A 15,761-nucleotide genomic window follows, 5' to 3' on the forward strand; every position below is an offset into this window, starting at 1 on the left:
TAATTTATTGTTGCTACTGTCACAATCGTTATTACTAATGTTATGGTCTCAATTTTTCACTTTCTTCTAATTTTGATAATTGAAATGATAATCTTTTTAGATTATCATTTCAATGCCATCAAGGGTACTGCTGCTTCACATTTCTCAAAAGACTTGGCAACTTTCTCATATTTCACTAACTCCAATGAATTTTTCACCCATTCTCACACTTGGGAAATGGCTAGTCACTTACCCGTTTATCCTGCTGGTGTCAAATCAGAATTTTATGCCTCCATTCACTTGGTCCATTCCTCACACACAAATGTCTATAATGGATTTGCTAATTGAGAAGTCCAATGGACAATGCAGTTGGACAAGGCCTCCTGAGTTCACAGCTAACTAAGTGTCTAATCCCACGACTGTCCTTTTTGTTGCCTCTTACATGTGATCTGCACTGGTCAGACAATAAGGACTATTGCTTATTCTGATCATGCTTTCCAGGGGGAAAAAAAAAATTCTTATGGTCCAGAAAATACAGTAATTAATCATGGATGCATCATACTTAAATTTTTCTTTGCTTTCTTTTCTTCCTCTTGGTTTTCTCTTGATATGCCCCAAGTTAGATCAGAAACACTGATAAGAATGCAATATTATTTAGTACTTCGAGCATGCCTATTGGTAGAAAACAGGCTTGGAATTTTCTGCTTTTGAGACTCAACAAACCATTTAAAATTTAATAATTAAAAAAAAAAAACGCCTGAGTATCTGATTTTTAAAAATTGAGTATTCATCCTACATGATGCCTTTAACATGGTATATTCAAAATTAGTGTCTTACCTGACACAATGCATACAAACATACAAAAATTTATATTAAAAAAATAATAATAATAAATAAGGTTCCATTTTACCAAAATATTTTTTTGTATTTTAATTTTTGATTTTTATAAAAAGCTTAGGTTTGAACGCAGTAAATTATGAATGCTGCTTTATGCATTCAAGCTCAGCAGGTAAACTAGATGAGTACTAACTAATTGTTCAAGCTTCTATTAATAAAAAGACAATACTGATACAGATTTTTCTGACAGTTTATATTAAAATATATTCTATCTGTATTAACAAGGACATTAATATACATCTGTAAAGAAATAATTTCTTTGCCTTTTGATTAAATCAAATCTGTTTACTGGAAGATATGCTTGAAATTAACCTCCAATCGTTTCCTTGGTTCCTTCTCTTATAAATAATTGAAACTGGACACAGAATCATAAACCTCTCCAGGAGGTAGAGTAATACAAAAAAATAAAAAAGATATTCAAATTTAATTTAATCCTGCTAGGACTAAATGGCTGTGTTCATTTACTTCCAAACTTGATTCTTTCTCTTCTGTCAGTGTTCTGTAACCAGAAGGATTCACTGTTAACCATCGCCAGAAATCTTCACCTGAAGGAAAGGATAAAAACAAAAAAAGTAACACCATATTTATAAACGACATTCATTACAAAAAAAAACAAAAAAAAACCAAACATTACAAGTTTTCAAACTTCGAAAACTTTTAATTTACAGTGAAAGTTTCTTTTAATTTACAGTGAAACTATGATTTAATTTTCTAGTATTTAAAGTTTTCTTCTCTTTAATATTTTTTTATATACTTTGTAGCCTCAACTTTGATTGAAACGACAAAATAAATGCCAATTTCATCACTAAAGTTGCCAGTGGCATAAGTTGCATAAAATTAACCTGAACAAAAATAATTTTTTTGCATGTTATAGAAAACAAAAACCCGACTAAAATTAATTCATTACTGATGTTATAAAAAGGTAAAAATATTTCAGTTTCTAAATGAGAACTTTGTTGCAATATTTTACTCACAATTATACTTAAGTTTTTGACATTAGATGTTTTTCATTTATCTTCAAATGAAAAGTGCTTTTTTATATTATAAATTAGGCCTCACCAATCTTCAGAACACATGCTATGCCTCCCAATGTGAAAATAAAATAATATAAATTATAAAACTGATTTGAAAAACCAGAAATGAAGCTAAACACAATTTAAATTCCACTTTTAGTGCCAGAAAATGACCCGAGTTTTAATATGATGGGAACCTAGAGTTCATATTTACTGCCTTTTAGCGTTAAATTAGTACAGGTAAGTGACTGCCTCATATGAGCAGTTCTGTAAGGTCAAACAATCATTTGTTAACCTAAGTTAAATTTATTTTATAAATGAAAAATTGTTTTAATTTTTTTGTTTTATAAAAACTGTTTAGCATAAAATTCCTTTAAACAGCTGGCAAACAAAATTGGTGGTGGCTATCATGGATCACTCGGAGAAGGGCAGGCCATTTTGGCAGCTTCTAGATCTGCCCTTGGTGGCATATAAAGCATATACAGTAATACCCCGACTTACGCTACCCCGACTTATGCGAACTCGGAGTTACGCGGTTCTTGATTTTTTCGTTTGGCAACGCTGCCGCCCACTATCTTCAAGGTCGTTTTTCATAAGTTATCGATATACGGTGCGACGGCGGAGAATTAGAGCGAAAGATGAACAAAGTTCAACTTTGCTGCTTTTATGTTTTTTATATCAGTGAAGGGGAAACACATTTCACCATAATAACGTAAAAACCAACACAATTTCAGCTATCGGTATAATCGAAAATGCAATTAGATCGAGTTTACTACCAGTTTATAACAGATTTCACTAGCAGAAACGCAACTGGATTTTTATTGTTTTATGGTAGTAACCCCTAGAAATGTGAGGTGTTAATAGCGTATCTCTGCCTTTATGGTGTTGTTTATTCAGTTGCTACATGCGCGCAGCTTTGTTTATGCGTATCAAGCGTGCCTCCTCGTTTTGTAATTGTGCTTTATTCCCTAAAAATGAGTAAAATACTTAATTAAAAGGTGTGAAAAGGAAGCGTCCTGGTGAAGACACTGCAGATTCAGAGAGAAAAAGAAAAGCAATTATAGATAAACAGAGGCGGACTGGGTCAAAAATTCTTACCCGGGAAAATTTATAGTGGCCTCATACTATGGTTTATGGCCAAAATCACACTGGCCCACCGGGGTTTCCCCGGTAATTCTTATGGCCAGTCCGCCTCTGTCAATAGAGAAAAAATATGAAATTGTGAAACGCTTTGAGCGAAATGAAAGACCATGTGATATTGCACGTGCTACAGGCCTAAATGAAGCAACGGCAAAAAGCACATGACAATTGCAAACTTGACAGGTTGAAAATTGAAAAGGGCTCAATTGTAAAGGGCTTAAAAATTTTAGAAAACATAGACTCCAACGAAGAACGCGTTATAGCTACAAAGCAAGGAAAAAAAAATTATTAGCTTGCTATGAAGAAATTCTGCGTGAAAAAAAGAACGCGCTGTGTCGTCAGACGAATTTGTTAGATTTTATGAAGCCATCGACATCGAAATAACTTTTTAACGTAAGTCATTTGTTTTTTTAATACATATTTTGTATTAATATGTATAAAGAACTGCAATTTTATTAATATTTTTCTTCTAAACTAGTGTTTTTGTTAGTCCTTGGTCCCAATTAAGCAAAATTTATATGTATTTATATGCAAAGTTGTACCCCGACTTACGCGAATTCGACTTATGCGATTTTCGTCGGACCCACCTATCGCGTAACTTCGGGGTATTACTGTACAACATAATATGTAACATGTTACAAGAAAAGGTTAGCCACCCCTGGTATAAACCATTTGTGAGTGGCTATGTTTCATATTTTTCTATGTGTGCCACTCATAGCATGTACACCATTCATTTGACATTGTTGGCTTATAATGCACCAGTTCTATAATAATCTAATTTGTATGATTTTTGTTGTGTATTATGTCTACTTAAGTGTTTGTTTGTTTGTAGATGTCAATATGCATAATGTACAGGCTGATAAACCTAAAAACTTGCATTATCTATGCCATCTCATGAGATACAGTAAGTACAGCCCTTACTGACAGCCTTTGAGGAATCACTCCAATTACCAATGGGATTCAAATCCAAACTCTAAAAAATGAGCAAAAAAAAAAAAAAAAAAGCAAACTATTATACTGTCATGAAGAGGATGTTTATAAAAATTCCAATAAGGAGGGTATCTTTAAGAGCCTTTGTTAAAAATATGTATTATTCTCTATAGTATGAACCAGAGCTGTAATGCTCAATACATTCTATGTTGATATCAATATTTGTAAAATAATATGAGAAGTTTACCTCAGTATAGTATGTAGAAACTGCAGAAACCGTAGAAATTAAATTACACGAAAATTCTGTTAATGTTTGTCGGCCATATCTCATCTCCGATTCGTGGGCTTTTACACGCATGCGCAAAGAATCCCTATTTAAGTTTCACACTCACCCCTATTCGGTAATTTTTATTCCTGTGATCACGACATATGGTCAAAAAGCGTTGTCAGCTTCAAGAAGGAAAATCATTTTGCAATTTTTTTTGTTAAATTCTTTTAATTAATTTTCTTATTGTTAACTGCAGTAAATTGAGTTTTATTGTGTTAAATTGATTTTTAATTATTTTTTAAATTATTTGTTACTCTAATGTAAGTTTTTCTATTTTTTTGTTTTAATTTCTGGAGAGTATCATACAGAAGTGTTCTACGTACTATATTGAGGTAAACTTCTCTTATTATTTTACAAAGTATTATTCTCTATGAATTAATTCTTAATTTGGTTATTCCACATTTAATGTAAAAAATATTTTACCTTTCTCTGCATTTATAATATGCACAGAACAATAAATGAAATTACCATCCTCTTTTGAATGGCATCTATAAGCCTGACAGAGGTTATGAGAGCACTGCTCTAGATGTTGGAACAATATTCCATGGTAGGGCAGATTTGGGATTTGTGTGTGATTTGAGTGATTAGCTGTTCAGAAAAAGAAAAGTTTAGAAAAGTAATGCCACAAACAAAAGAGAAAATCCAGTTTTTTTTATGCAGAGGAAGCCAATGTTTGTGATGTGCTTATCCAAGAGAGAGAGAGAGATTAGAAATAAGAGTATTCCTAATAGAGATATGTGATATACAATAGAGACCTGTTTGTTTGTGATGTGCTTATCCAAAAGAGAGACTAGAAATTAGAGTATTCCTAATAGAGATATGTGATATACAATAGAGTACAATACAATATAATCTATGAAATAAAAATAGCAGTCATTAATATGATCCCAAGATTCTCTCCTTGGGAATGGAAAATACCATGGCTTTCTTTTTACATTTCTACAATTGAAAGCAGTCCACACATGTATGGGGGTTGGGGGGCAACTTTTATCTTGGTCACCCAATTTAATTCCAAAATATGCAGATATATATTTTCATAAATGATTCTATATCCTTCTTTTGTTTTGCCACAACACAGTTACTGCACATGTAACAAAATATATTTGGCTTGTTCATACAAACACAAGTTGTAACTGTCAAAGTCACAGAATATGTTGTTGTTGTTATTTGGTTTTTAGGAGCATTAGCAACTAAGGCCATATTGCCCCGGAGATATGCGGTCGTCATTCCCTGACCTTTCCGCATCCTCCGTATTTGGTGGTGATGGGCTCGAAGCCTGGTCTAATCAAGAAGCGTGTGCTACGCACTGCTGCTCCTTCCCACCTGGCATAACTGGGAGAGGAGTGCCACAGTTAAAAGGGGGTGTCATATCAACCCTGAGTCCTTATTTTTAAATTCTTAAAGAAAGGAGGAAAAAATCCAGGCAATCAACACTTGCTTCTTTCTTCCAAAAAAGGCAACCCTCTTAACCAATGCCATTAACAGATGATTCTCAACCAGGCCCTTCAAAAGGCAACTAAAACTTCGGCACTGTGCCATGTCAAAATGTTTTATGTAATTACATACTATTAATTTATTTTTTATTTATTATACTGTATTTATGTAGGTTAAAAATAAAATGCTTTTTTTAATTAAAAAAAGTTTATTTCTGAGCTTTAAATACTCCAGTATTGAAATGGGGAGGTAAAATTTTTGGTGTCCAGAACCTAACCCTGTGATTTCCCATTCACTCCATTATATAAAGGGCTCCATTTGTGTCTGTCCTCCCCAGAAACCTAACCCAGGCATAAATCGAGGGCTACTTGTATATATAATTTATATGTATAGAGAATATAGAAAATATACTCTAATAGCAGCATTTTGTACTGTTACTAATATAAACTAGCACAACATTATTCAGCAGTCACAGAGATCAAGAATCCACTACAGTGAAACACAGCCTGGCTTTCTTTATTGATATTTTTAACATTTTTATTTCATGCATGGAAGTTTTTACCCATGAGCAATACATTATAATTCTCACATGATAATAACGCTTTGTTGCTTTCAAAATAATACTCTTTAGGAAATTGTTTAATTTACTGTCAACAGTTCTCTACAATATTAGTTTTAAAAAAATCTGTCTTGTTCAAGACTTGATCAAGAATTTTCTGGAATGCTCAAGGCTTTATCAAGAATTTTCTGGGATTTTTACTGTGACTTACTACTTGCTAAGTCCCAACTTCCCCAGATTTATGAGGTTCAAACTATACTTATTAAATAGTTTGCTTTCACTTTTCCAACAAATACTTACACATATCATCTAGTCCATGTTTAGCTTTCCACCCGAGCTCCTTTTCTGCCAAACTGCAATCACCCCAAATTGCAGGAATGTCACCTCGCCTCCGGTCTGTAATTCGGCAGTTAATCTGCAATATATTAAATAACTAATCAGTAAAATATATTTCAATATTACATTAAATATTAACCTTCCTATATATAACTAGAACAGTATGTATGGGCTGATTATTTAAGTGAGTCACTTCAATTTAGTATTAGTAATGGCCATACTGTGGAAGGAAGCCTAAGGTTACTAATAATAAGTCTAAGGCTGCACCGGCCCAAAAAAAAAAAAAAAAAAAAAAAAAAAAGAAAAAAAAAGGGTAAAACAATAATAATAAAAAAATTAAATTAAATAAATAATTGATACAAGTTGACCTTTGAATTTCCTCGAACTGTCAGCCTCTATCACCCATGAACTTATTCCAGTAATTTATAACTCGTTGGCTAAAATAAAACTTCCTGCAATCCACTCTAAACAATTCCCCCCATAGCTTGAATTTATGGCCCCTAGTTCTAGAATCATTTATAACCTTGAAAATTTCGTCCTCATTCATTTTACTTTTGCTTCTCAGAGCCTTAAACACCTCAATCAAGCCTCCTCTATCTAAGGTGCCTAGTTTCCAAGCTGTGCAACCAACATATTCAAAGTCTTTCCTCATATGGACACCCTTTTGCTGATCTCACCAGGCGAGTTACCCATCTTTGGACCCTTTCAAGAAGCTTGATGTCTTTTTTTTTAGGTGTGGTTGGTCTCCATACTTGAATACAGTATTCCAAGTGTGTGGTCTAACAATAGCCTTATATAATGGGATTATGACATCATTATCTCTGCTAAAAAATGTTCAATAAATGATCAATAGGACACTACATGCCTTCCTTGCAACCTGTCTACAATGCTCGGAGAACTTCATGTCTGACCGTATTGTAACTCCCAAGTCCCTTTCTTCCACTACTGACTTTGCTTTGCTTTAATCCAGCAAAGAGCTGGATTAAAGCAAAGCTGCCACTTTTCTGACCATTCCTGAAGTCTATCTAGGTCACTATGAAGAAGCTCTGCTTGGCGCCCTGTAACCCTTCATCAATGTCATTTAAGAAAATCGAAAACAACAGTGGTCCCAATACTGATAACTGGGGAACCCCACTTCTTACATTAACTCAATCTGAGGAATAACTATTTATTACAACCCTCTGCCTCCTGCCCTGAAGCCATCCTGCTATCCATCTAAGGATTTTGATTCCAACCTGTTTAAGCTTATAAAGTAACCATTCATGTGGGACCGAGTCAAATGCTTTGCTGAAATCTAAATAACCAATGTTGAAATTATTCCCTAAATCCAGCTCATGAGTAACCCTATCAAATTAGCTAACCAGATTTGTTAAACGTGATGGGCTTTGGATTAACACATGGGCTATGTTAGGCTAACTAAGGGTAAGAACAGGTGCATGTATACTTGCATGTACAACAATGCTCGGAGTATAGTAAATAAATTCAATGAATTTGAAGTGATGGTCAAGACATCAAAGGTGGGTATTGTTGGAATATCAAAGTGGCAGTGTCACACAGATACAGCAGACTCTCGATTTACAGGGATCGGATTAACTGGGACACTCAAAAATAAACAGATGTTTTGCAAGTCGTAAATAAGCGACAAGAAGTGCCGTTATGTCTTCATTGGGAGATTAGTGTGCCTATTATTTTGAAACCCCGCTGTTTTCACACCCGCCGCTCAAAAAAAAAAAAAAAAACAGATTAAATGTTTAGTTTATTTTAGTGCGCCACGTCGATTGTTGTGTTCTGTCGCAACACAAAAGGTCAAATTTTGTTTCGTTATTATATGTCAGGGATGTTGGATTTTTTTTATAGTAGCGATTTTTTTTTTTTTTTTTGTTTAAAAATCGTGAAAATGATGGGCAAACGCAAGAGTCGTGCTATCAATTAAACAAAAACTTGAAATTATTCAAAAGTTTGAAAACGGTGCATCTGTTAAATCTCTAAGGAACTATTATAATGTTGGTGACCAAAGCATACATGACATTGTAAAAAATAAAGGGAAGCATCGTATTGGACACGTGGTAAGTTTCATCGTTTTTTATCTATTGCCATACTTTTTATGTAGGTTGCTGAACATTTTTCGATACAATAAATCCCCGACTTACGTAATGTTATTTATATATTTTTTTTATATGACAGAAGATTTCAGTGAAGGGGGCACACATTTCACCATAATAACGTAAAAACCCACAGAATTCCAGCTATCAGTATTATTGCAAGTGCAATAGGATCGAGTTTATTATCCGTTTATAATAGATTGCATTAACAGAAAAGCCCAATAACCCGGAAAGTGCAAATTGTTTTTATTGTTTTATGGCAGTGACCTCCAGAAATTAGCTTTAGTAAAATGTGAACTCACGTGGGGTGATAACAGTGAGGTTTTGCCTTAACACTGAAGTTCTTTTCAGAAAATTTAATTTTGACTGTTATCATGGTGCCGACTAAGAGAATAAGTGACAGCGGTACCAGTAAATCTATCAAGAAACGGAAAGCAATAGAGTTCGATCAGAAAATTAAAATAATAACGATGTATGAAAATGACCAAAAGTTAATGAGTATTGCACAGAATTCAGATTGTCAGTGGCAACGGTGAACACGATAATAAAGGAGAAAGACAGAATACGAGAAGCAATCGGCACCAATAAAGTCAACTATAATAACTAAGGCTATGAAATACATATCCGTTTTTACAGTACAATAACACGTGTTTTTTCTTCCTTTTATGTTTATTTTTCTTATGTGCCACTCTGGCTACTTCACTGCTGCCCCCAGATAAAGTTTTTAATTGATCTAATTAAAAATATATAACTACTTTTCTTAATTCTTCTGAGGATATTGCATAGCTTTTGTAATTTTGGCATATCAGGGATATAGTAGCAATATTTTATTATTCATTCCCGAGTTACGTAAAACTTTACTTAAGTAAGAAGTCCTGGAACGTATCTCTTACCAATGTCCAGGGCCGCTGCGACCCTATGTGCCGCCATTAAGCGAAATCAAATTTTCCACCCCAAAATATTTCGATTAAAAAATAAAATTAGGCATAAATAATTATTATTAATTTATTGAAAAAGAAAACAATTAAATCTCACATATAATATAATAAAACAACAAACAAAAATATCAATTTCATTCTGAAATTCTGGAAATAATCTTTAAATTATAATCACAGTAATCTTACTCTATTACAATAATAAAATAAAAGGAAAATTATAATATTATACAAATTTGTTTCTTTGCTTTAAGAGACACGAATTTATTAATTATTTCATTTATGTTTATTTGTTACAAATGATCATTTTCTATTGAAATTATTGCCAAATTAGAGAGGCATTGTTGGGACACTGTCGTTGTAAACAATTTTTGATTAATTTTAATTTTGAAAAACTGCATTGAACTGAGGCAACTGAAACTGGTAAAGTTAGAAAAACTAGCATTAGCAGTGGCATATGATGCAAGATAGCATTGAAAGACATACCTGTCTTTTAATCTTTCATCTTCAAACAAGACAGTCATCACTAAAATTCTATGTGCAAACTATAAGTATATTATATGTGGTCAAAACTCAATTAATTGGACTGCAGTGGTTTTCAACCACGGTGCTGCAACAACATTCCAGGGGTGCCACGTAATTTGGGTTTAAATTACTTAAACTTATTATTATTTTTTAATTTATATGTTTATTTCATTATAAAAAGGTGTTCATCATCGTTTTAATTTTGTGGTGATCTATAATTGATGTTTACTTAGTACCTCTATATAAAGAGTAAAATTATATACTGTATATATATAATTTGTATTATGATATTATGAAATGTAATTTTTATAATTATATTATTGTAATAAATATCATATAGCATATATATTTTTAATATTATATATATAATATTATATCTGAGAGAATCGGATCTAACAGGCAGAAAATTGAGTAGGGGTGCCGCAAAATAAAATAAATTACTTAGGGGCACCGTTATTAAAAAAAGGTTGAAAACCACTGATCTACTGTATAGATATTCGTTGTGGCTGCAATAACAGCACATGTTCAAGGACTGAAGTGTTCTGTAAGATACTAAATTCTCTAACAATTGCAAAATCATGCACGAAACCATTTCGTTATTTATGTCTATAACACAGAATTACCTCAGTTACGAACAACAGCTGCAAAAGACAACACACCTCTTGATTATCATAGTGAAGCATCTCGAAATATCACCTCAGATAGTTTTCCCAAGTAAACTGTCTACAGATTAGGTGGGAGACTGCAAATGGAACAATCACAATACCAATTTGAGGCATAGCTTGGTATGCTACAAAGTGTCATTAGCAGGTTGTGGAATCAGCTTCAAGAAACTCAGATTGTATGTAGATGTTCAGGTCAGGGTCAATGACCACGAACAATGCCAAAGTAAGATTCCTATCTCTCTCTCTCTTTTCCCATCACAATAACACGCAAATGCTACCCGGCTACCTTTGATGATTTTCAGCAGTGACAACAACCAAAACTGTCTGGAATAGTCTACACAGATGCAGCCTTGATACAAGACTTATGATTTGCATGTCAGTGAGTCCACCACAATATCAGAAGGATTTTGATGAATCTTGATGCTAAGAAAGCTCCAGGTCCTGATGGTATTTCTCCACTTGTTCTCAAAACCTGTGCTCCTGAACTTACTCCTATTCTTTGCCGCCTTTTTTCACTTTCTTATTCCAAAGGTGTTTTTTCTTCTGCTTGGAAATTTGCTCATATCCAGCCAGTTCCTAAAAAGGGTGACAAATCGCTCCCATCCAATTATCGTCCCATTGCAATTACTTCTATTCTTTCTAAAGTGATGGGGAAATCAATTAACAGCCAACTCTTAAACTACCTAGAAACCTTCTGTTTGATCAACGATCGCCAGTATGGATTCCGTCAGTGTCGATCCACTGGTGATATTCTGGCTTATGTTACCCATTTATGGACTAATTCAATGGAAAAGTTCGGTGAAACGCAAGTAGTTGCTCTTGACATCTCAAAGGCTTTTGATCGTGTTTGGCATAAAGGTCTTCTAAACAAGCTTCCATCTTATGGTTTGCCAACTGTTTTTAGTAATTGTTTATCCAGTTTTCTCTCTGATCGCTCACTGAGGGTGATGGTAGATGGCTCTCTGTCTTCTAACTTCTCCACTAATGCCGGTGTCCCTCAAGGTTCAGTTCTTTCCCCCACTCTTTTCCTCTTGTATATTAATGACCTTCTTCCATTGACTGGCAATCCTATCCATAGTTTTGCCGATGATAGCACATTGCATTCCACTTTCCATTTTGAGAAACCTTGTCCTGCTCAATCAGCTTCAACTTCTCGAAAATCTGCTACCAATTCCTTAAATGCGATCTTCAGGTAATTCTCCAGTGGGGCAAAGACAACTTAGTTGATTTAAACCCTTCTAAAACTCAGTCTTGTCTTATATCTCGTAAAAAGGATTCTTCTGCTCCTATGCTTATCTTTAGGGACACTCCGATTTCTAGGCAAAATGATATATCTCTTTTGGGGATTACCCTGACTTCTAATCTCTCTTGGCACAAGCACATTACAAATATTGCTTCCTCTGCATCTAAAAAACTTGGTTTTCTCTTTCGCTCTCGGCGTTACTTTTCTTCCAAACAGCTGCTCACTCTGTATAAATCGCAAATACACCCTGCCATGGAATATTGTTCCCACATCTGGGGTGGTGCCCCCAAAACCTCTCTCAGGCTTCTTGATTCCATTCAGAAGAGGGCAGTTAGGTTAATTAATGATTCATCTCTAACAGAGTCTCTCCACTCGCTTTCTCTTAGACGTACTGTTTCTGCTGCATGCCTCTTCTACAGATACTTCCATGGGCACTGTTCTTCTGAATTGGCTTCTATAATTCCCGCTCTCTCTTTCAAAACAGTCCGAACACGTGCCGCCACCAGCCAACATCCATTTACTGTCCAACTTCAAACCCACAGAACCAACTTTTCATCTTCCTCATTTATTCATTCAACTGCCGTTTTCTGGAACAACCTTCCTTCATACGTATTTCCTGAAAATTACAATCTACAGAAGTTCAAGTCCAATGTCAACAAATATCTTCTTTCGTCTTCTCAACCTCCAACCCAAGCACGGTACTAAGTACGATAGGTTCTAATACCTCTCGTGTTTGGGGTTCACATAAAAAAAAAAAAAAACCAGAACAATGTGGACATTCTAACATCCTAATGGGAATGATGAGCAATAGTGCTTTTGACTTACTTGCTCGCCACACACACACACACACACACACACACACACACACACACAATTGTTCTGACCAGTGTGTGTGTGCATATACATATAATCAGAAAAGAAAAATATTCAAAATAACTATGACAATAATAATATAATGGTGGAAATAATGCCAAAAGGATAAATTTTCAAATGGGATTAATTTAAATTTGTCCCATTGGAGAGTCTGGCTATAAATCTGTGAGAGAGTGAAGAAAAAATTATTTTGATACTTTTTAGCTACAATGGGCATTATTAATTTATTCAAATTATTCCACCTGCAATACATTCTACTTACTTTTTTCCATATCTGCTCCCACTGCTTCAGATTCCTGTGCATTTTATGCATATAATTCTACCGCTGAAATTTGTGCTCTCTCTCTCTCTCTCTCATATTTATAACAACTCTTATCCAATTAAGTTTTATAATACACTTTTGTCCTTCTATACTTAAAACTTTTATTATTTCATGATTTCTATACTTTCATTTTATATTATTTCTACCATTGCAGTTATTGGTAATATTTTTTCTTTACTCATTATATGAGGTGTGGCAAAGTTTCCAGACTGATGCTGTTGCAGTCATATGTGATGAGTTTGAAAATTAAGAGAAGTGGTATGTTGTAGTTTGAACTTCCTCTGACAGATGGTGGTACAGAGATTGACCAGGCTGACCAGTTTTATTAATAGCGTTAATGCTGAATCTTACAATTGAGCAATGAACAAATATCAAATTTTGTGTTAAACTAAGAAAATCTACAACAGAAATGTATGATATGTTAAAAACTGTTAACCACCTAGCTGAACATCATCTCTTTGTATGCCTTCACTGACTCTTTTCTGAAACTTTTAGAATGGCACAATATGAGGGGGGGTTCAAAAAAGAATTGTATTTATCCAGAAGTAGTTGTGATAGAAAAGGTTGAATCAAACACAATGTACAGTAATACCCCGACTTACGCTACCCCGACTTACGCGAACTCGGAGTTACGCGGTTCTTGATTTTTTCGTTTGGCAACGCTGCCGCCCACTATCTTCAAGGTCGTTTTCATATGTTATCGATATACGGTGGGACGGCGGAGAGTGAGAGCCAAAGATGAACAAAATTCAACTTTGCTGCTTTTATGTTTTTTATATCAGTGAAGGGGAAAACACATTTCACCATAATAACGTAAAAACCAACACAATTCCAGCTATCGGTATGCAATTAGATCGAGTTTACTACCAGTTTATAACAGATTCCACTAGCAGAAACACAACTGGATTTTTATTGTTTTATGGTAGTAACCCCCTAGAAATGTGAGGTGTTAATAGTGTATCTCTGCCTTTATGGTGTTGTTTATTCAGTTGCTACATGCGCGCAGCTTTGTTTATGCGTATCAAGGGTGCCTCCTCGTTTTGTAATTGTGCTTTATTCCCTAAAAACGAGTAAAGGTGTGAAAAGGAAGCGTCCTGGTAACGACACTGCACACTCAGAGAGAAAAAGAAAAGCAATAAAATGTGTGTTCAATCTTGGGTGGTCGGCACCTAACCCGATTTTTCCCATAGGGCCTGTTGTTTATTGCACGAGGGTTTATAGGAACACAATTAACACTATCGTTCTATACGAGGACTAACTGTATCGATGGCATATGAAAAACGACCCTCAGTGTTTCACTTGCTGTGATACGCATTGGACGTGTTTCGTGCGAACTCTACGTGCACAATTACATACGATTCTACGATCGACGAAAGTTTTCTAAACCCTTAAAAAACTATGTCGTTCAAACGAAGTAAATCTGATTCTCCTGCACCTAGTAGGAAAAGGAAAACGATATCTTTGGAATGTAAACTTAACATTATCAAGGATTTTGATAGCAGAATGAAAATTTGTGAATTGGCAAAGAAGTTTGAGCTACCGGAATCCACAGTAAGAACAATCATAAAAGATAAAGAAAGAATTCTCGAAGCGGTGAAAAATGCTCAATCTTTGAACTCAAGCATAATTCGTAAACGTCATGGTATTATTGCTGAGATGGAAGGAATGCTGAAATTATGGTGTGATAATCAAGTAAAAGTGAAGAATTGTCCAGTCGATCAGAACACTGTGTGCTATCAAGCTAAGCTGATTTTTGAGAGGTTGAAAGAAGAAGAAGCTGAGGAGGCGGACAAAGATGAAAACTTTGTAGCTAGTAACGGTTGGTTCAACCGATTTAAAACTCGCTGTAACTGGCACAGTATCGCGGAGAGTGGAGAGGCAGCAAGTGCCGATAAAGTAGCTGCGTCTTCTTTTCCTGAGACACTCAAGGCTATGATAGAAGAAGGTGGCTATAGCAGTGAAACCGTATTTAACGTGGATGAGACTGGCCTGTTCTGGAAGAAGATGCCTAAAAGAACTTTTATCGCGCGTGAAGAAAAAAGCTTTCCAGGCTTTAAGGTTTCCAAAGACCGATTGACAGTGATGCTTGGCGGGAATGCAGCTGGTGACTGCAAGTTAAAACCTCTCTTAATTTATCGCTCCGAAAACCCAAGAGTTTTAAAAAACATATCTAAAATTAGTTTACCAGTGATTTGGAAGTCAAATCATAAAGCTTGGGTGACAGCTTCCGTTTTTGAGGACTGGTTTGGTCATCACTTCATACCAGAAGTCGAACGTTATTGCAAATCTAAACAGATTCCATTTAAAGTGATGCTTCTTATTGACAATGCACCCGGTCACCCTCCTGCCACCCTAATTAATTTCGACCCACGTGTGAAAGTTGTGTTTTTGCCTCCAAACACAACCAGCTTGCTTCAACCGATGGACCAGGGAGTCATCAAAACATTCAAGGCCTACTACACGAGGCGTTCGTTTGCACG

The 15,761-nt window shown here is 34.9% G+C and overlaps 1 protein-coding gene across 2 annotated transcripts in view; it reads right to left on the reverse strand.

Annotated features, from left to right (window-relative positions):
* Positions 1 to 930: 930 nt before the first annotated feature.
* Positions 931 to 15,761, reverse strand: part of LOC150079019 (UDP-glucose 4-epimerase-like) — a 121,108-nt gene continuing 106,277 nt past the window's right edge. For both annotated transcript variants that reach the window (XM_090383885.1, XM_090383886.1), the window contains exons 9-10: positions 6,581 to 6,695; positions 931 to 1,421 (exon numbers count right to left, since the gene is read on the reverse strand). In XM_090383885.1, the coding sequence (XP_090240011.1) occupies positions 1,300 to 1,421; positions 6,581 to 6,695 (237 nt within the window). In that variant the 3' untranslated portion in view covers positions 931 to 1,299. The remainder of the gene's footprint in view (positions 1,422 to 6,580; positions 6,696 to 15,761) is intronic.

This window comes from Mastigoproctus giganteus, chromosome 10 (assembly GCF_048544385.1).
Source record: "Mastigoproctus giganteus isolate SK-2022 chromosome 10, ASM4854438v1, whole genome shotgun sequence".
Classification (NCBI taxonomy): domain Eukaryota; kingdom Metazoa; phylum Arthropoda; class Arachnida; order Uropygi; family Thelyphonidae; genus Mastigoproctus; species Mastigoproctus giganteus.